The sequence below is a fragment of the Panthera tigris genome, chromosome X (assembly GCF_018350195.1).
Source record: "Panthera tigris isolate Pti1 chromosome X, P.tigris_Pti1_mat1.1, whole genome shotgun sequence".
Lineage (NCBI taxonomy): Eukaryota > Metazoa > Chordata > Mammalia > Carnivora > Felidae > Panthera > Panthera tigris.
The window spans coordinates 15,703,484-15,724,543 of record NC_056677.1 but is presented as its reverse complement, the minus strand read 5'-3'; the positions used below and the strand labels follow the sequence as shown (position 1 = coordinate 15,724,543).

Below are 21,060 nucleotides of genomic sequence, written 5' to 3'. Positions count from 1 at the left end.
ATGTGACCTGAAGCCACAGCGCTCATTTGCGGTGCTCTCCAGTGTGCTCTGGCTTCCGAGCAAATTAACCTCCAAGTCAGAACTGCCGAAACTCTGCAGGAACTGAGGCCAAGCTGCTCTGTTGGTGTGGGGGCAGGGAGTAGGCTTATCAGGAGAGGACAAGGGCAAGTTGAGAAATTGTTCTAGATCTCCGCCAGTTAATTATTGCAGCTTCCCAGCATGTGTGAAAGGAACAATGTGAATAACATCAATAGTGATTATTTTCCTTCATTATTCTGTCCACCTGCTATTTACTGTGAGCATTCCAGGGAGAAGAGATAAGCCAAGGCTACGTTTTAAAAATCCCGAGTCCCAAAGCAGGCTTTGTCTGTCTTTCTGGCGCTGATCGGTGAGGATGGGGCAGGACTGTCATCAGATTTTTAGATCTATTTTTAAACTTGGAGGACAAATTTTATAAATATGAGCTGCTGCTGCTGCTGCTGCTGCTTTTAAAAAAATCCCTTTCTACTCTAAAAATAATTTGCTGGGAAAAAGTTTGTGAATTGTTTATTAAAGAGAGATGCAGAAATTCAGCTGAGTGTGTTTCCTTATAAATAAAGGAAAACATCACCTCGCAGCTACTGTCTGAAAGCAGATGTAGCTTCTTGGGAAAGATTTCTGACATGTTAATGCCACTGTAAGAATGTGGAAGAAAATTCAGAATTTTTCCTTCTGGCCTCCCTTTTCAGACTCTCCAAACCCTACTCATTTCTTATCACGGAAGTGGTATGTTATCCCTTTTGGGAAGCCATTTCATCCTCCCAGGCAGTACAGATGCCCCCCAGCTTCTGTTCTTACCGGTGCCCTTAGTCACACTCCTGTCTCCTGTAACACCGTGTATCGCGCGCTAACGATCGCCCACGTTTACTATAGGTGACGCACTGTTCTAAGCTCAGTTCAGATAGTGGTTTATTTAGTTGTCATAATAACCCTTGAGTTAGATGTTGCCATTATTCTGTTTTAAAGATGAAGCAGGCTGGGGCACCTGGGTTGCTCAGTTGGTTAAGTGTCTGACTCTTGATTTTGGCTTAGATCATGATCTCACCACCATGAGTTTGAGTCCTGTGTTGGTCTCTGCGCCGGGTGTGGATTCTGCTTAAGAGTCTCTCTCTCCTTTCCCTCTGCCCCTCCCCTGCTCTCTCTCTCCCCTTCTCTCTCTCTCTCTGTCTCTCTCAAAAAAAAGATGAAGTAGGCTGAATAATGGCTCCCCAAAGATGTCCACATCATAACCCCCAGAACCTGTGTGTATGTTACAAATATATTATGTGGCAAAAGGGACTTTGCAGCTTTGCTTAAGTTAAGGCTCTGAAGATAGGGAGATGCTAATCGCCAGGGTCCTTTTGAGAGGGAGGCATACAGGCAAGAAAAATAAAAAAAGATAAATTGGAGTACGTCAAAATTTAAAAACTTCTGTGAATCAAGACACCAACAACAGAGTGAAAAGACAATGGAATGGGAGAAAGAATTGGTAAGTCATGTATCAGAATAATAACTCCTATAACTCAACAACAACAACAACAACAAATAACCTGCTTAAAAATGGGCAAAGGACCTGAAGAGACATTGCACCAATGAAGATTTACTGTTGGTAAACAAGCACATGAAAAGATGCTCGACATTGTTCATCATTAAGGAGATGAAAATCAAAACCACATTGACATATCACCTCACTCCCATTAGAATGGCTACTGTGGAAGAAAAAAAATGGAAAATAACAAGCGTTGGTGAGGATATGAAGGAATTGGAACTCTCGTGCACTGTTGGTGGGAATGCAAACTGGTGCAGCCACTGTGGAAAACAGTATGGAGGTGCCTCAAAAAGTGAAAAATAGAATTACCACATGATCCAGCAATTCTACATTCAGAAGAACTGAAAGCAGGCTCTCAAAGAGATATTTGTATACCCTTGTTCATAGCAACATTGTCCACAGTAGCCAAAACGTGGAAGCAACCCAAGTGTCCAGTAATGGATGAATGAATAAACGAAATGTGGTCTATACATACAATAGAATATTACTCATCTTTTAAAAGGGGGAAAATTGTGACACGTGCTATAAAATGGATGAACCCTGAGGACCTGATGCTAAGTAAAATAAACGAGTCACAAAAAGGAAGATACTCGAGTAGTCAGACTCAGAGACAGAAAGTAGGATAGTGGTTACCAGGAGCTGGGAAGAGGTTAGAGTGGGTAGCTGTTGTTTAATGAGTAGACAGTTGCAGTTTTATAACCTGTTAATCTGTTAATTAATATTATTTATCTTTAGTCTATTAATACTAAATAAAGGCACGTATTTCTAGGCACAAATGAAAAGACTGTCCTGTCGTGGCTGTCATCAGTGAGCAGTTTCCCACTACAAAATACTTCTTTAGTCTCAAACCTAAGCTTTGGAAACCAGGCACCTAAAATCAGGGCTTTGTACTTCCCAGAATGAGTTATTTATTTATTTTTTTAAGATCTTGTTTTTAAGCAATCTCTACACCTAACATGGAGCTCAAACCCATAACCCCGAGATCAAGAGTCACTTGCTCTACTGACTGACTCAGCCAGGCGCTGCCGGAATGAGTTATTCTAAGCTGAGTTTTTGGATGGTTCTTTCTTCTTTGGGGGATGAGGGTGAGAACTGAGAGGCCTTCCAATAATATGCATTAACCTTTGCCATAAAATTATTAGAAAAAGTGAGTGTATTTTATTTTATTTTATTTTATTCTCAGTGGAGAATTCCTTTGCAATCCTGTCACATCTCTAAGAAGACCTCAGGGAAAAGAATGGATTTTGCCAAAAAAGTTTTAGAAACTTCTGTATGGAAAAAAATAGAATTGATAGAGTAAATAGTTGACAAACGAGGGAAATTCTGCAACATATGAAAGACCAAGGGACAGTTCTTTAATATTCAGGGAGCTCTTAGAAATGAAAAGAAGGGGCACCTGGGTTGCTCAGTCGGTTGAGTGTCTGACTTCGGCTCAGGTCATGATCTCACGGGTTCGTGAGTTCGAGTCCCACATCAGGCTTAGTGCTGTCAACACAGGCCCCGCTTTGGATCCTCTGTCCCTGCCCCTCCCCTGCTCGTGTTCTATCTCAAAAATGAATAAAACATTAAAAAAAAAAAGAAATGAAAGAGAAAGAGGCAAAGTTCATAGTGGAACTGACAAAGGACATGAGCAAGCAGATCACCAGAAAAGAAAGCCAAATAGATGGTAAGCATATGAAAAGCTGATCAGCTTTAATTTGTACTAATTAAAGAAATGTAAATTAGATTTCACTTTCTGTTATCAAATTGGCAAAAATTAAGAAGTGCCAAGATACAGAATACAGGGAAATCGGCACACATTCATGTTATTAGTGGGAGTGTAATTGAGGAAAACTGGAGGCTAACCTTGTCTGTTACAAGTAAGGATGCACACAGAGTGCAAAGTGAAATAAAGAAATTTCACTTTTGCAATTTGTCCCCCAGTTACACACGTGTATTTGTACAGAGCTATAGACACAGTGATGCTCACTGTAGTGTTAAGTCTTAAAGACTTAAGACCACCAGATAGTTTTCACGTGGGCTATAATCTGTAATCCCGCCCCAGATTACAGTAAATTACTGTATAGCTAAGAATACAGAAATACAGCAGAAGGGGGATAGCCTTGGGGCAGGAGCAGATGAAGTATATATCAGGGTGTATTTCATGCACCCGTCTCTGCCCCTAGATCCCATTGGTCCACACAGCAGTGGAGATTCTGCCAGATCTCAGAAACAGCCAGTTTGCTGTGCCATGAGTTTTCTCCATCAGCATTCCAGAAGGAGCCAGCAATGACAGCTGGTGTACTTCCGTTTATGGTATGGTGAGAAACATGCAGCTCCCCTGGTTCTTGAACCAAACTCCACTCCAGCAAGGCCTTGTGTTCATCTAGGGGAGTGGAAGGCAGAGACAGTAGCCACGTGTCCCTGACGAGATATATCTGCTCTGATTTTCTATCCCCTCATTTCCCCAGGTTCCTCCCCCCACCCCCTCCCCCAGCTCTGATTTAGCGCTCTTTAATCTGGGTGGTTCTGATTGGTCAGGCTGCCTAGTTCTGAAATCTCCTTTTCTGCACAACCAGATCATCCACTCTGATACTGGCAAATCCTACATTTGGATTTTGTGCAGCCATGGGGCAGAGGGGCAGAGCTCTGACAGGAGAAGATGTCCAAGAGAAGTCGTCAAATGGAAGAAGGCAAGATGTAAAACACCTATATTGTATGAGGCCCTTTGTATTAAAAGCAAGTAGGGACACACGACTCATAGTTGCTAGGGGAGCAGGGCTCGGATTTCACTGGGGAATGGGTGTACTTTGACCTTTTGCTTTGTGTCCTCCTTTACTATTTATTTTGTGGAGCAAGCATGTATGCCTTTAAAATGATTAAGTTTAAAAATCAAAGCGATGTATATGTATATAGATTACAAGCTGTATAGTATTGAAAGATACATGAGTATCCAGCAGTGCTGTGGCCCTTCTCATGTCCTTGTCTTCTGGGAGACAGTCACTTTTCAGTTCAAGCAGCTGCTTCTAGTATTCGCTGTAGTACTTGTGAGTAATATGCAAGAGTGCTGTCTCTTGGTTTGTCAATCCTAGATATTATCTGTCACCTGTTGTGGTACTTAAGGGTTTCGGCTCAGTTACCCCCCCACCTCCCGCTTACCCCATCCTCCCTATATGCTTTCATCTCAGGTTTTGGTCTAATCTGTATTTAATGTTTTCATTACTATAGCAATGCTGATATTGAGCATTGAAGCAAGAATATACTATAATTCTTTTATAGAACTGTTTTTCCTACAGATAATAATTCTTTGTTTGTTGAATTATCCTAGGACCTGCAAATCTTTTCATACCTTGAACTAAACAACTCTTTAAAATGCCTCTTTTTTTTACATTAAACATTTTTTTAAACATTTATTCATTTTTGAAAGGCAGAGAGAGACAGAACGCTAATGGGGGAGGAGCAGAGAGAGAGGGAGACACAGAAACAGAAGCAGGCTCCAGGCTCTGAGCTGTCAGCACAGAGCCCGATGCGGAGCTCGAACTCACGGACCACGAAATCATGACCTGAGCCGAAGTCGGCCGCTTAACTGACTGAGCCACTCAGGTGCCCCTACATTTTTTATTTATTTTTGAGAGACAGAGAGAGACAGAGCACAAGTGGGGGAGGGGCAGAGAGAGAGAATGAGACACAGAATCCGAAGTAGGCTCCAGGTTCCGAGCTGTCAGCACAGAGCCCAGTGCGGGGCTGGAACTCACAAACTGTGAGATCATGACCTGAGCCGGGGTCGGACGCCTAACTGACTGAGCCACCCAGGAGCCCCATCTTTAAAATGCCTCTTAATCCATCCCCCCATCCCCCACAAAAACACTAGCACCTTCCAACCTGAACTGGTTGCTCTTGAAGCTGCTGCCCAGAACTCAGCTAGGAAATCCCCACCATCTCTCTGTCATTATTGAGTGCCCTGTCCTGGCTCCCTCGCTGTCTTGTCCGACCCGCTTGATTTGGTGAGCCACACCCTCTGGTAGCTCTCTTAGAAAGAGTGCATGGAAGGAAAGTTTTCGAGACTTCTGCTAGACCAGCCACAGTAGGAATTGGATACTGGAAAGTTTCTCCCTTTTAATACTCACCACCTCTCAGTGCCTGGCCCGTGTCTGGGACCCCTGGGACCCAGAGGGTGTGCCTTCATCCACATGATCTCATTCAGTCTTCAAGATACACTAATCACCCATTTTACAACCAACAAAAGCGAGGCACCAAGGTCACACACCCTCTGCAGCATCAGGGCCACAACTTGAACTGAATAATCAGCTGTGTTGAACGAGGGGTACTACCTATCCAAACCCAGCTGCTTCCTACTGGAGGGAGAATTAACAGTAGTGTGCCCTGAGCGGTAAGTGCCAAGTACACAGTCATGGGTGCGGGGCGAGTCTAATTATGAGTGGTGGCCTGTGTCTGCTTCCTCAGCACTTCAGCTCCAGTTTGCCATCCTTTGGCAGAAGTATCTTCCAGTCTTATTGATTGTGCATGTGTGTGAGCATGTATGGGAGTGTGAGAGAGAGATTGCTTTATAGTTCTGTTGCTAGCTCCTTGTGATAATTAAAACGCTCTGCCTATCATTCGTGTGAGCTCAGTATGATTATTTTTATTGCTCCAGTATCTGGTTCCAAGCAATGTAAGAATTTCACCCCCCCCTTTCCCGCTCCTTTTGTGATATGAAATGCCTCATTACTTAGCAGTTTTCTGCTGATTGCACAGTTTAGCATTTGATCTTTTTGTTAACCACAGTCAGGTGACCACACATGGGGTAATTAGATTAACCTGCCCCTCCTCTTCTTTAGTGAAACAATATAAAATCTGGTATTCTGTTGGCACATGCTTTCCTTAGATTAATGATCTTGGAGCTGCTGTGTGGAAATTTGCATAGCTCTCTACAGCTCTGAGAAATGAAAATGCCCAGCTGTCTAAAAGCTTTAATCAGGAAATGAGCATGAAATGGCATTGTTTTGTCACGGGCTTGGAATAATTTATTCTTGACAATCCAGTTATCCGAGATGGAAATGTATGTAAACATTCTTTCAACAACCAGTAAACAGGTGCTTTTTTGTTAAAAATTCAAGAATTTCTTTGCTTGGGAGTGGCTTTCAAATCCTTGGTCCTCAGCACTGCTCGCTTACAGTTCATTCTATGATGATATTCCTTGTCTCTCCTTTTTTAAGTGGCAGTTTATGGAAGTTGGCCTTCCAGAGCAAGTGAAGAGAGCATAGACGTGTAGGTGGAGCATGGCGTGACCACGAGGAGTGTGGGCTTGGCCCCAGGACTGCCTGGGCTTCAGTCCTCAGTCAGCCCTTGACTGTCTTGTCCCCTCTTGGGATCCACCTCCCCCATCTGTCAGAGAGAGAGATAATGCCCCCTATTTCTTAGTGTGGCTGTGAGCACTGGATGAACTACTCCATGCAAACCCTTAGAACAGTCCCTTGCTCATAGTATTCATAATTGCAAGCTAATTCCATAGTTTTTAGATCTAGGAAAATGAAGAAGAGATTCACTTTCTGTTTTGTATGTAAGAGACCCCAGTGCATTTACATTTTTCCATTAGTTTATTAGTCCTAGAAGCAGTTGTGACTGTAAAAATTAACCCTGACCTAGACGCACATACTGCTGCCATTTATAGCTGGCACATAGTAGGCACTCACATATCTTTTAGAAGAATGACAGAGCTAATAATAATGGCTATGATTTATTGAGTGTCTGGGGATGAAAGATCACTGAGACCTCTTCCTTACCCCTGAGACCCTCACAGAGTAGCCGAGAGAGAGAGAGAGATCGAGAGTACAGGGGTCAGTGCTGTGACAGGGATTCCCACAAAGGGCCCCAGGAGCACGGGCTCTTCACCACCTTCAAAGCTGTTAAAAAGATGGCAAAAATGGCTCCCAGACCTTGGATGGCCCTTCTTTTGTCTCCAAGAGCAAGCTGTTGACCTACCACGTGATCCAACAATTCCTGTGTTTCTGGGAGTACTGTGTCACGGGGTAGGTATGATGTTATCAGGAACATTTAAAAAATTTTCCAGAAGAGGCTGTTGGAGAAAGTGCCCACCCCTCAGGGAGTTCGGTTTGAGATCTTGTGATTAACCTTTTTGAGCATAATTAACCAATCCCACACTGTTTAAGTCTTGTTACACTTGTACTCTGGGCACTAAAGTGAACTGTATTCTACCTATGGTAAAACTACAAATAAGATTTACTATTGCCTTTTTATAAGCATTTTATTTATTATTCTGGGTTGTTATCATGACATTGATTATACTTGTCTTTCAAAATTTTTCTTTTTTTTTTTTATCATATGAATGGAAAAGACGATTAATGGGCCTGGTATGATTTTCCCCACATCTTAACTTTCTTATCTCCCCTTCTTGAGGAAATAGATGGACTGGAGAGCTTTCTTTTAAGCTTTTATCTGTGCATATGTACGGCCATCACTGGGACCCAGTAACATTAGGATCATTAAAACTAGCAGTGGAAAGGATATAACTGAAGTGTATTTGGGGACAGTATCAATTTCTTGCTTGTTTGCAGAAAAAGTAACAGCCGATAGTCTAATGATTGGGGAATAGTAAACACATTTCCATCATTACTTTTTTTTAATGTTTATTTATTTTTGAGAGAGAGCAACGAAAAGGGGAGGGGCAGAGAGAGAGGGAGACACAGAATCCGAAGCAGCCTCCAGGTTCCGTGCTGACAGCACAGAGCCCAACATGGGGCTCGAACCCATGGACTGTGAGTTCATGACCTGAGCCGAAGTCGGATGCTTAACTGACTGAGCCACCCAGGCGCCCCTCAGTCGTTACTTTTTAAATTAAAAAGTTGTATGGCTAACACAGGCACACGGTACCAATTAAAAGTGACAAAATGTGTGCTTTCTCTGTCTCTCGGTCACCCTGTTCCCCTCGCTGGAGGCAGCCTCAGTTAATCAGTTTGTTCTCTATTACACAATGAGAGATGCACACACTTTTACACAAATGCTAGCGTACGTTATTAGGCTTTCTTACCTAGCAGCATGTCTTAGCGATTATCCTTATTTGTACTTAGAGACCTGCCTCATTCTTGGAGAAAGTTGCCTGGTGTGGATTTACTGTAATTCATGTAACTAGTTCTCTACTGATACTCATTTACATTCTTTCAGTCTTGCTAATTTAAGCAGTGTTGTAACAATTAATCTTGTACATACACCCTTTTGCACGTGTGCAAGCATACTTGCAGTTTAAATTCCTAGGAGTGGAAATACTGAGTCAAAAGGCATAGGCATTTAAATTTTTGATAGATAATTGCCACATTGCCTCGCACAGAGGTTGCGCCTATTTATATATCAATTTATACTCTCATTGGTGAGTGCGAGAGGGTATCTTCCTCTACACCAGAGCTAAAATTATATTGTTTTGATTGTTGACAATCAGATAGATTTAAAAAACAATTTTTTGCATCAGTAGCACTAATATAAATTCACTGGGTATCAGATCCATTGAGAAGCTTAATCATATTTAGTATCAAGAAAAAAATGAGAACTCATTGTAGTAAAAATTATATTCACCCCCGTGTATGTAGACTATAACTTGTGGAGAGTTAGACTTGTGCTTACTATCCTCTGTACTTATTTACCCTTTGCACGGATACCAGCTGTGTGCCAGGCACTGCGCTCTGTGCTCTGAGCACAGAGACAGTATTCTGAGAGGGCCCGGACCCTAGAGAGGACTGGTGTGAATGTGATAGTATGCCGGGTGTAAATGTTGTGCTTTTAGTAAAAGGACATAGCCAGGAGGATTCAGGTCTTCTATCCAGTGTGCAATGCACAGCTACTGTCAAATGAATCCCACTGTAATTTGCATTTTTCTTAGGAGTGTGGTTAAGTATCTTTTCATAGGGTTGAGTCATTTTTTTCTGTGAATTATCTTTTGCTATTTTCTGTTGGGTTATTGATCTGTTTGCCAACACTTTGCAGAAAGTGTTCTCCATAACAAGCAGTGCTCCCCCACTTTGACTTTGGTTGATTAATTTTCTTTCTTTTCTTCTTCTTCTTCTTTTTTTTAATCTTGCAGTTATAGTTTTCTGTAGTTCATCAGCCCTTTCTTTTGCAGCTTCCACATTCTGTGTCAGTGTCAAATAGTCTTTCCCACTCTGAGATTGTAAAATATTTCTCTCGTATTTTCTTCTACTGCTTTTAAAGTTTCATTGAAAGAATTTTTAAGTTTATTTATTTTGAGAGAGCATGTGTGCACGAGGGGCAGAGAGAGAGGGAAAGAGAGAGAATCCCAAGCAGCGTCTACACTGTCAGCACAGAGCCCGATGTGAGGCTTGAACTCATGAACTGTGATATCATGATCTGAGCCAAAATCAAGAGTTGGATTCTCAACTGACTGAGCCACCCAGGCGCTCCTTTAACGTTTCATTTTTATTTTATTTTATTTTAAAATTTTAACGTCTATTTATTTCTGAGAGAGAGTGTGTGCGCATGCGCAAGCCGGGGAGGGGCTGAGAGAAGGAGACATAGGATCTGAAGTGAGCTCCAGGTTGACAGCAGAGAGCAGAGAGGAGAGAGCCCGATGTGGGGCTTGAACTCAAACATTTCTAAATATATAAATGTTTATATATTTTTGAGAGAGAGGGAGACAGACAGACAGAGCCTGAGGCAGGGGAGGGGCGGAGAGAGAGGGAGACACAGAACCCAAAACAGGCTCCAAGGTCTGAGCTATCAGCACAGAGCCTGATGCGGGACTTGAACTCACAAACCATGAGATCATGACCTGAGCCGAGGTCAGATGCTTAACTGACTGAGCCACCCAGGCGCCCCAGGTTTCATTTTTAAATGAGTAAATTTATTTTGAATGTCTAACGTTCCCACTCTAGTAAAGAAATAGGTATTGCTTGTTCAAGGAAAATGAGATACTGTGTGAATTTTCTTACTGTATCTTCTTCCTACTTAAGCCAGATCTGCATCCTGAGAGGCGATAAGTTGCTTGTGATCCGGTGAACACCGGTTGTGTCTTTGTAGGGATGACGCAGATTTCCATGTTGTCATAGCTTTCGGCTGAATTGAATGTACTACCCGTCGTCTGTAATAGGTGTCCTGCCCATAACGGTCTGCTAAGTTGGCCATTCATTTGACAGATATTTATTAGGTGCCCACTAAACCATGTCCAGACAGCTGGTTGTATTGACACCCTTTGATCCACTGGTAGTAATCTAGATGTTTAGCAGGGCATGGGCAGATCCGCAGGCACTGACTACCATGCAGGTAATTGCACTGTGCATAGATCAGGAAGTGGTGTTATCTCTTTGGGACATGAAGGCGGAGGTTCTTATCTTTGTCCGGCATGTGGCACTTCCTGAGCTCCTTGCAGCATTTATTCCCATCCTGCTGTCCAAGCGCTTCTTGCCTGGGCCTGTGTTATCAGTGATTCTTGGGAGATAATACTGCAAATGTAGGATATTGCAAATATGTAGTTGAAGATTTACATAGAAACATGACAATAGGTATCCTGTTACTTAAAAAGAACTTGTTAGCTTTGAGCTGAAAAGATCTTAGGTCTAATCTATGATGATATGTCAGAGCACTTTTCTAAGTGGCCACATATTTTGTTAAATGTAAGAAAGCCATTGTGTATGAGATCAGCGTGGTTTCACTATGTAATTTTTAGGGGAAAGTATGAAATATTTCAAGCATTTGGAAAAGAAACAGAATAGCAAATACCAGTGTGTCTACCCCCTCGATTTATGAAATCCTCATATTTTGCCATGTTTACTTCAGATGGTGTGTGTGTGTGTGTGTGTGTGTGTATTCTTTGTAAGTCTTTCTAATGAAGTTGGTGCATTTCGTGGTTCAACAGCATGGGTCTTTTTTTTATGTTTATTTTTGAGACAGAGACAGAATGTGAGCAGGGGAGGGGCAGCGAGAGAGGGAGACACAGAATGTAAAGCAGGCTCCAGGCTGTCAGTGTAGAGCCTGATGTGGGGCTTGAACTCATGAGACATGAGATCATGACCTGAGTTGAAGTCGGACGCTCAACCGACTGAGCCACCCAGGTGCCCCCCCCTTTTTTTAATTGTGATAATGAGATATTTTTTTAGCGAAACAGAATCTTCCAGCTGAAGCTCCCCTAGTGTTCTGCTCTTGCTTTCAAGATACTTACTGTGTCTTCCCAGGTGTCTTAAGATTTAGTAGCCTTTTCTGAATGGAACCAAGTGCTGGTAAACCAGTCTCTGCGAGCAGGTGACGTTTAGGGGGTGGCTGTTCCTCAAACTTGCCTTTAATGTGGGGGGGGCAGTCAGGAAGGTATTATGCATGTAGGGGGTAGGTAATGTGCTATTTTAGGATTCTGTATTTATTCAAAACTCTCTTGCAGTAGATTTGCTGTAAGGGTTTGTTTTAGTGATTTCCTTTTATCTCCTGCCAGTGGTAATTTTGCAAAAAGGTTTTCCATGAAATGGCGTAGGGGGCACAGCTGTGATCCCACAGCCACACCGGGCCCTAAAGGGAGTCTTACCTGCGGAAAGAAACCAGGTTTGAGGACAGGCTGATGAATGCCTCCTTCTTTTCCCCTGCCCTGCTTCTGCCCTGAGCTGAGGGGATCCAGCCGAGGTTCGCTCTAATGCAAAAGGAAGCCCAGGACCAGCATTTTCTGCAGGTCAGGGCAGTACTGAGCTCCCCCTGGTGTCAGTGGCAGCAGCCCGCTCCGTGTGCCTGTAATGTTGGTGGCAGGAGAGAAGGAAACATTGTGAGATGTGAGGAAAGCAGGTGAGGTCGAGAGGAAGGACCTCATAGAGGGAGAAGATCCACTCAGCTGATTGTGTCAATTAGATGAGTCACCCCTTGACTCATCCACTTGGTAGGAAGCATCTGGCACATTCCAATCGCCGGTCCCCATAATGTTGATCCCAGAAAGCTTTCCAGCCCCTGAGATGAATATTAAGACATCCAAGGGGCACTTGGATGGCTCAGTCGGTTAAGTGTCCGACTCGTGATTTTGGTTCAGGTCAGGATCCCACGGTTCGTGAGTTTGAGTCCCGCATTGGGCTCCGTGCTGGCAGCATGGGATTCTCTCTCCTTTCCCTCCTTCTGCCTCCCCCCCCCCCCACTTCAAGGTAAATAAGTAAACTTGAAATAAATAAATAAACTTAAAAAAAAAGATACCCAAGAACTAACTAGCTTTTCATGTTTTTGACCTTCTAGGATGAAATATTAGCACATTTTGATTTAAAAGAATCTGTTGTCCTCTGGCTTAAGCCTTCATATTGTTATTTTAAGTGGAAATAGCATACAGTGAAGTGCAGAGATCATATACATAAACATAGTTCAAAGAAGCTTTAGGCGTGTATATGCCTGTGCAACCTTCGCCTAGACCGAGTTATAGAACCTCCCAGTTATTACCTTCCCAAGGGCAACTGCTGTTTGGAGATCTCTCACCCTTGGTGAGTTCTGCCTATTGGTAAACTTTGCACAACAGAATCATAGCGTATGTGATCTTCTTGGTCGGGCTTCTTTCACTCAGAGTCCTGACTATGATGTTCATCTGTTTTGTTAGGTGTCATTCTTTTTTTTTATAGCACTTGCTGTTTAATGATGACCATGATGACAATAAATAATCAATTTGTATACTACTCTCCAATTTACTCTTTGACCCTGAAGACACATCTGTGATGGTACCAAAGCATTTAGCATTAGACTTCTTTTAGAGATGACAAAAGAGCTGCTGAGAGGCTTTCAGTATTGTCCCCAAGGTCATCCACCTAATAAATGATGATGCCAGTACTAGTTGTTGTTTGTTTTTGTTTCGTTTTTGTTTTTACTCACCCGTCATTCTCTCCATTTACCGTGAAGGCTGCATCTCAACTTGTGTCAAGGTTGGTAGTAGGATGAGAGGAGGGAGGGACTCCTAGACTGGACCTTCACTGATGTTTTACTGTGGAGTATTTTGGTTCATTGAAAGAAGGCAACTTTCAACCAGGCCACTCCCCAGCACCTGTGCAGTACATAATGGATGAGGGGGCTGAGGAGAAAAGAGGGAAAGCTAACTTCGCAGCCAGCCACATCCGGGCAACTCCACTCATCGGAAGGCAGACTATGCTGGTCTAGTTTCCAGTTGTGTACAAATTATGCATTTCCTCGGTGAGGCTATTGTTCACAGGCTGCTAAATGTGTCATGGCAAGTTTTTGCTAGGGTGGCATTATTGGGGCTTTTTGGCCTCCAGATGTGGGTGAGCCCTCTTGGGCTCTGATCAGTGTAGTGCTTTGGGAAACAGGAATGGTATGAGTTCTCTCCCTTCACTCAGGTTGTCCTTGTGACATAGTTTGAGTGTTATTGCAACATTGATATCTTACTGATGGCGTCAGTTCTGCTGTACATGCTGAGTTTCACTGTTGAGGCATCAGATTTGAGACAAAGAGAAGCTAGGTTTCCTTTACTGCATAAAGAGGTGTGCCGATACCCTGGTGATTTTGTAGTGTTTTAAAGCAAGTAGAATCATGGCTGATTTATATATGTGGGGATGTGTGAATTTCTATAAGCCCCATGGCCCACAATTCTGGCCCAGGGCGTGGCCTCTACCACTGGGATAGCAGAATCCAGGTTCTTAACAATGGTTAAAAATATAGGCCTAGTGTTAGAAAGTGGAGATTGAGGGTTGGGCTAAGGACACTCAGACCCAGGAGATCCAGAGTCGCATGACATGGATCAGAACCTCGGATAGCTCCAGCTAGCCGGATGCTGGCAGCTACAGGCAGGAAGGAGTCACTCCGGTGCCAAGTCCGCCCTCCTCTGCAGCAAAGAGCTTTTATGTGTGGATGAGAAAGGACTTCAAGGATTTGGGCCTCGGTATTGGTGGGTTTATGGATGAAACGGTACCTTATATTCTTGAGCTGTGGAGGGAAGTGAAAATTCCCACTGGAGCCATGGGTGGGGTGATTTTGAGTCTTCCTTCTATAGCCATGACACCAGTTTTTCTTCAGAGCTGAGGTGTAGTGGGAGAGCCCTGCCGGAAGGCCCAGAGTTGGGTCCACGGCTCCCCATTAATAGCTTTGTGGCCTTTGGCTGCTCTTGCATCCTCTCTGACTGGGTCTCACAATTCTTTTGTTTTTTTTTTTAAGTTTGTTTGTTTGTTTAGAGAGAGAGAGCGGGGGGAGGGGCAGAGGGAGAGAGGAAGAGAATCCCAAGCAGGCTCCACACTGTCAGTGCTAAACCCAATGTGGGGCTCTAGCTCACAAACTGTGAGATCATGACCTGAGCCGAATTCAAGAGTTGGACGCGTAACCAACGGAGCCACCCAGGCGCCCCTGGTCTCTGACTCTTATATGCAAAAATATGTCAGTCTGGAAGAATAAAGGTTTTATTTATTTTTTCAATAACACAATGACAGTGTTACTGTGAGGAACAAGTGAAGAAATATCCGCTAAAACACTTTAATTTCTATAAGCCTCTGCCAGTGTGAGGTTATGTCATTGCCAGCATCATCACCTATTTTTAGAGCCTACCAAGAGGACTCCATGACATCAGATGTCTGTGAAAGTCGAGGTGTTGTGAAAGAAGTGCATTCCCATCTTACATTTGCACGGTAATTGGTTCCATGGGGTCAGCGCGCATGTTGGATAGCTTGAGCCAGAACCCAGGACACAGGGATTTGTGGTTTACTATTCAAATTTAAAAAGTTTTTAGATGAAAGGGCATGTCCTGTGGTCTTTTGGAAGTAACGGGAGGATTTCAATAGGGGAGTGACAAGTTCATACCTTTGTTTTGGGAGAGTATCTCTGGTGGCAGTGTGGAGGCTGATGTGGAAGAGGCCAGAGGCAGGGAGATATTATTGTCACTCCGGCAGGACTCAGAAAGAGTGGTTAAGAGATGAGCTTTGGGGGAGCCTGGGTGGCTCAGTCAGCTAAGCGTCTGGCTCTTGACTTCGGCTCAGGTCATGATCTCACAGTTTGTGGGTTCGAGCCGGACGTCGGGCTCTGTGACGGCAGTACAGAGCCTGCTTGTGTTCTCTCTTTCTCCCTCTCTCTCTCAGCCCCTCCCCTGCTTGTGTGCTCTGTCTCTCTCTCTCTCTCTCAAAATAAATAAATAAACCTAAAAAAAAAATTGGCTTTGGAATGAGACAGGTTGGGTTCCAATTCTGGCTCCTATTTATTTGGCAAGCTTCCTTAATGCCCCGTGTCTTGGTGTGTGCATCATTGGTGAATAGGGTTGTTGTTCAGGCTACAAGTTGCCATCCAGGTGAAGCTCTCAGAGCACATCTGTTCAGCACGTGGCATGTACTAACATGTTAGCTGGTGTTCATGTGTATGTGTTCTTATGGGAAAATATGTGAGCAGGGGAGGGGCAGCGAGGGAGGGAGACACAGAATGTAAAGCAGGCTCCAGGCTGCCAGTGTAGAGCCTGATGTGGGGCTCAAACTCATGAACCGCGAGATCAGGACTTGAGTTGAAGTCGGATGCTCAGCTGACTGAGCCACCCAGGCACCCCGCGATTTTAACCATTTAAAATATACAGTTCAGTGGCACTAGCTACATTAACAATGTGCAACAGTTGTCATTAGCTCTGTCTAAAACTTTTTGGTCACCCCAAACAGATATTTGGTGACCATTAAACATTGACTCCCATCCCCCCTCCCACTCCCTGGTAACCTCCAGTCGTTTTGTCTCTATGAATTTGCCTAGTCTGGCTGCATTATATAAGTGGAATCATAGAATATTTGTCCTTTTGTGTCTGGCTTATTTCACTTAACACATTGGTCTCTAGGCTCATTCATATTGTAGCATGTATCAAAACTTGACTCCCTTTTGAGGCTGAATAATATTCCCCTGTATGTACGGACCACATCTTGTTTTTCCTTTCATCTGTTGATGGACATTTAGGCTATTTCTGCCTTTTGGCTGTTGTGAATAATGCTGCAGTAAATGTTGGCCTACAACTATCTCTTTGAGTCCCTGATGGCAGTACTTTAGGGTGTGTACCTAGGGGTGGAATTGCTTGGTCACATGGTGGTTCTTTGTTTAACTTTGAGGAACTACCATATTGTTTTCCACTGTGGTTGCACCATTTTATATTTCCACCAGCAATATACAGTGGTTCCCGTTCCTCCACATCCTCATCAATACTTATTTTCCTTTTTAACAAATTCTAGCCATATGTGTGTCTTTTGGAAGAAATGTCTCTGCAAGTTCTTTGCCTGGTATCCGTGGTTTTAAGGCAGTATAGGAGGAATAGAGAGAAACTGAGAGGTTGAGGAAGTAGATAGAGCCCAACTGGGTGACTGGTTAGGTAGGAGGGTTAACACTGAATTTTTTAGCCTGGGTAAGTGGGTAGATGTGGGCTGTCAAGCAAGATAGCTCCCTTCTGTTCCAGAAAAGGGGCAGGTCAGGGGGAAGATGTTGCGTTTGTAGGGGGGGCTGCATTGAGCCTGGTGTACCTAGATGTTGTACAGGTGGAGCCTACAGGATGCAATGCCATACCCATGTGTCTGGTTTCTCTGGAAAGATACAGGGCATATTTTAAGTTTTGTCTCCTCCCTGCTTCAATCTAAGAGGGAACTTAAGAAATGTGGGCATTGTTAGGCTTCTCTGTGTGGCAAATTTAAACAGTCATTGGGGGGGGCAGTGGAATCTGGGATTTATGAACCAACCTCTCTCCTAGTGCTGTTGTCTTAGCCCTTAAGCACCTGCTTGATCAGGTCAGTCCTTCCGTCCTCATGGGGTGCTGCCCTGAAGCCTTGGGTTTGAGTATTCTTAGAATCACAGCTTCTAGGGGTGCCTGGCTGGCTCAGTGACTGTAGAATGCGACTCTTGATCTTGGGGGTGTGAGTTTGAGCCCCACGTTGGGTGTGGAGATTACTTTAAAACAAACAAAACAGTCATAGCTTCTAAAGCTCTAGTGACCACTCCAGTCTCTCAAACATTTGCACCTCCCTCACCCTTCCCCATCTGCATGTCTTTAGCAGTTAGGGCCAAGCAAATGCTTGACATCTTGCCCACGACGCACTGAAGTTTTCTGAATTAGTCCTTGGTAACACTGGATGTTGTATCACCATGTTCTGTGGTGTCCAGGTGGGAAATTTGTGTGTGCACAGTCCTGTCCACACTGCAGTGGATGGTGAAGTTTGAGCAGCTGTTCTACTCCAAAAAAACAACCTCAGGGGAATGAGCTCCATGGTGGCTTGTTTTTTTTACTTCTCAAGCCATAGCAGCCTGGCAGCCATCCCTAAGAAAGCCACCCCTCATGTGGCTCACATGGGCAGTGTTTGTAGATTGTCCCCCGATGCCGTCTGCCTGTGAGGCTGTAGAAACCCCCTGCAACTGCTGTTCTAGCAGGTGGTGCGACTACCGAGGTGGGAGTCCGTGTATGTACACACGCATGCACACAGCTTTGTGCTGGCTTGGCCTAGAACACCGGCTGAAACTCTCAACCCACCAAAGCGACAGCTGCAGTTACTGGTTTCCGGTGGGGCCCTGGTGAGGGGAGGGAGGGTGAGGCTGCTGTGAACTGAGCCAGCAACTGGGGAATTGGATATGGTAACTAACACTCAGGTGTGTAGGAAGCTGCCGGCAGTGGCTGTGTTTTAACAAGCTTTTTTTCTTTCTTTGTGCCTCTGCCCTCTACCCAGGCTGAATCTCAGCCCCCTACCTAATTTACCGTCTTCATGTTCATTCCATAGAAGGAGCCCATCCACATTTCTTGCCCCATGTGCTTCCTAAAGAACACATGTCTCATCCTTGAGCCCTTCCTGCCACTCAGCCACACTCTGGGTCTAGCCCCATAGCTTTCACTTTTGCTCAAGTCAGCGTGATCATGGGCTCAGACAAGCCCAGAAACCCTCCACTCCAGACTTGCAGTTTGTGAGTTACTATCATTTCAAGGTATTGATGCTTTCAAAAATAATGATGTAAATTATTAGACTAATTTGAAATAATTCTATCAGCCATCAGGTTTTTAAATTCTGTATCTTAATGGATCTTGGATAAGAGACCCCTGAGAGCAAACTTTTCCCTAAAGGGCCAAGTATTTTAGGCTTTGATGTCCATTCCAAATACTCCGCTCTGCCATCATTTTCTAGTAGCCGTAGAAAATACCTCAATGGATGTAGGTGGTTGTGCTGTAATGAAACTTTCCTTACAGAACCGTGTGGTGGGCTGTAGTTTGCTGACCCCTGGCCTGGACTGATAGTCTTTATTTCTGTTTGTCATCTTACATTTTTCTTTGTCAAGAGTTAAAGAAAGCCAGAGGAACTTGCTGACTGTAAATGAACTTACATCATCTTCTTTTGGGTTTAGCATAATTGTCAGACAATGGTGATTTGGAATATATTTCTCTAAACCCTTGTTGGGAAGGATAGAAACCAGAAGGCTTTTAGCTTGTCTAAAGCTTGTCATTGTTCAAAAACTAGGACAGGCTGTCGCTTAGAGCTGAGTAGTGGCCTTTAGTATCACTCACTCTCTTTGTGGTCACTTGGAATGGCCATAGTCACATAAGGTCATGTCACCATACTGGACATTGTTTTCCTTTGTAGGAGTAGGTGCTTCGGTAATAAATGTAAGGAAAACGAGCTACAGCAATAGAGGAAATGGTATTCTTCAAGGCTCATGTTATATTGAGTTGAGGTCATCATAGTTCATTTCCAGAAGGCTGAAGCTTAAAATAATCAAAGAGCCATTTTCAAATTTCAAAAAACTATCTTATTTTCCTTTTATCTTCACAGGAAATAAAGAAAGAGATGAAGAAAGACCCTCTCTCCAGCAAAGCTCCAGAAAAACCCATGCACGAAGTATCCGGTGGAAATGTTTTGCTGTCTTCCGAAACAATTCTAAGAACCAATAAGAGAGGTATGGAAACAAAGAACAAGCCCCCTCCCCACACACAACCCCAAACTGGAAACTTCTGGGTGAACTGTGTCAAATTTGGAATTGCTGAAACATTGAATGGCATTTGCCCTTTTGTTTTTTTGTATAAATTTGGACACACACACAGAGCGAGTAATGATGTAACTATAATAAAGGGAACTGACAGAATTTTTTTTATAATGAGAAAGTAGACTAAATCCGTAAATGATGATTTTCCTAGGACTTTAGCTTTCGCTCTGATATCTATTTTTATGGATGAAAGGTGACTTTAGAGAATGCTGTGGTGCAGGCTGAGCTGTGAGTGTCTGGCCATGTTCTCTTTTTAATTTAACGGCAGGCTTTATCAGGGTCTTTCTCTCTACCTGCTGGGCTCCCAAACATAGACTGTGTCTCTCCTGGTTTCGCAGGCAGTACATGCAGAGATATAGCCCATACATCCATCCAACCAAGGGAACGTTAACCATTTTGTTTCCCTGTTTTGAGACCTCAAGGCAGATTTTCAGGTATTAGCTCCTTGGGGTTTTGTTTTCTCCCACATCCCTCCCTTGTGACACTGTTGTTTGAAATGATAGGAGAGAGAATATAAGATTGCAGGGAGGATTCGACTCACTTCTGTGGTCGCACAAGATTTCCTCGGTTTTTCCTGACCCAACCCTCTCTGTGCATCCAGCGGGGCTCACACTGAGCGTGCCCACAGTAGGGTAGCCTTCAGCTGCAGGCTTTTCACGGGCTTATTACTTCCTTAAAGAGAAATAGCTGGTCGGAAGCAGGAGCAGGAAATGTATTAGCCAAGAGTTCCATTAAAAAGAAAAAAGAAGGCAAGTTTACATAACCACAGGGAAGAACAGCTAATCTTTCATAAAATTTAGACAGCATAAGAATTTGTCCAATAAACTGCCCATTGATCATAGTGCTTGAGACATTAGCTTTGTGTCTCTCTTCCTTCCTGCTTCTTCCTCTACCCCCTCCAGCTGCCCTGGGTTACATTTGCTTTTCTGAATTATTCAGATGAAGCATTGGCTGCAGGCCCACGCTGGTTAGCAGCTATAGGATTTTCTTTCTTTTCTTGTTTTCTTTCTTTTTTTTTTTTTTTAAAGCCCATCGTACCAGTGCAGGGGATTTCCCATTTTAAGAATTAAGCGTACTTTGCTGTAAAACTGCAGCCATCCCCCAAAGCCCCTCCTGCATTCTTGCACGTAAGTTCCAGAACTCTTGAGGCCTGCCCTCGTCAGTTTCAGAGAGCCAGAAGTCCGTGTGTCTTTCTCCATTCCCACAGCTCGCTTGCTGATCTGAGCCGTTCCTGTTCCTCCTCACGCTCCCTGGGTCCGTGAGCCAAGGACGGGCGGGCTTCTCCTGCCGGCCCTGCTTTCGTAAAGTGAATAAGAGAATTAAGGTAATTAATTAACTTAACAAGCTAAGGAATTAATTAAGTTAAAGAATTAAGGTAATTATCCAGATGAGTTTGGTAAAAATTACCTGAGAACTTGAAATCAAAGAAAGAATAAAACTTTTCAGATAATTGCCTTTTTACGTCTAAAAATCTGGCCTCTGAGGTCCTCTGCGGAATTCTTCATGATCCCGCAAAAGGCATTAAAAGGGGTGGCCTACCGACTGATGTTTTTTTCTCAAGTCTCCACCTT

General features: G+C 43.7%; 1 protein-coding gene across 4 annotated transcripts in view; it reads left to right on the top strand.

Annotated features, from left to right (window-relative positions):
* Positions 1–21,060, top strand: part of SH3KBP1 (SH3 domain containing kinase binding protein 1) — a 328,527-nt gene that overhangs the window by 113,753 nt on the left and 193,714 nt on the right. For all 4 annotated transcript variants that reach the window (XM_042974825.1, XM_042974822.1, XM_042974824.1 and 1 more), the window contains one exon: positions 19,279–19,402. In XM_042974825.1, the coding sequence (XP_042830759.1) occupies positions 19,279–19,402 (124 nt within the window). The remainder of the gene's footprint in view (positions 1–19,278; positions 19,403–21,060) is intronic.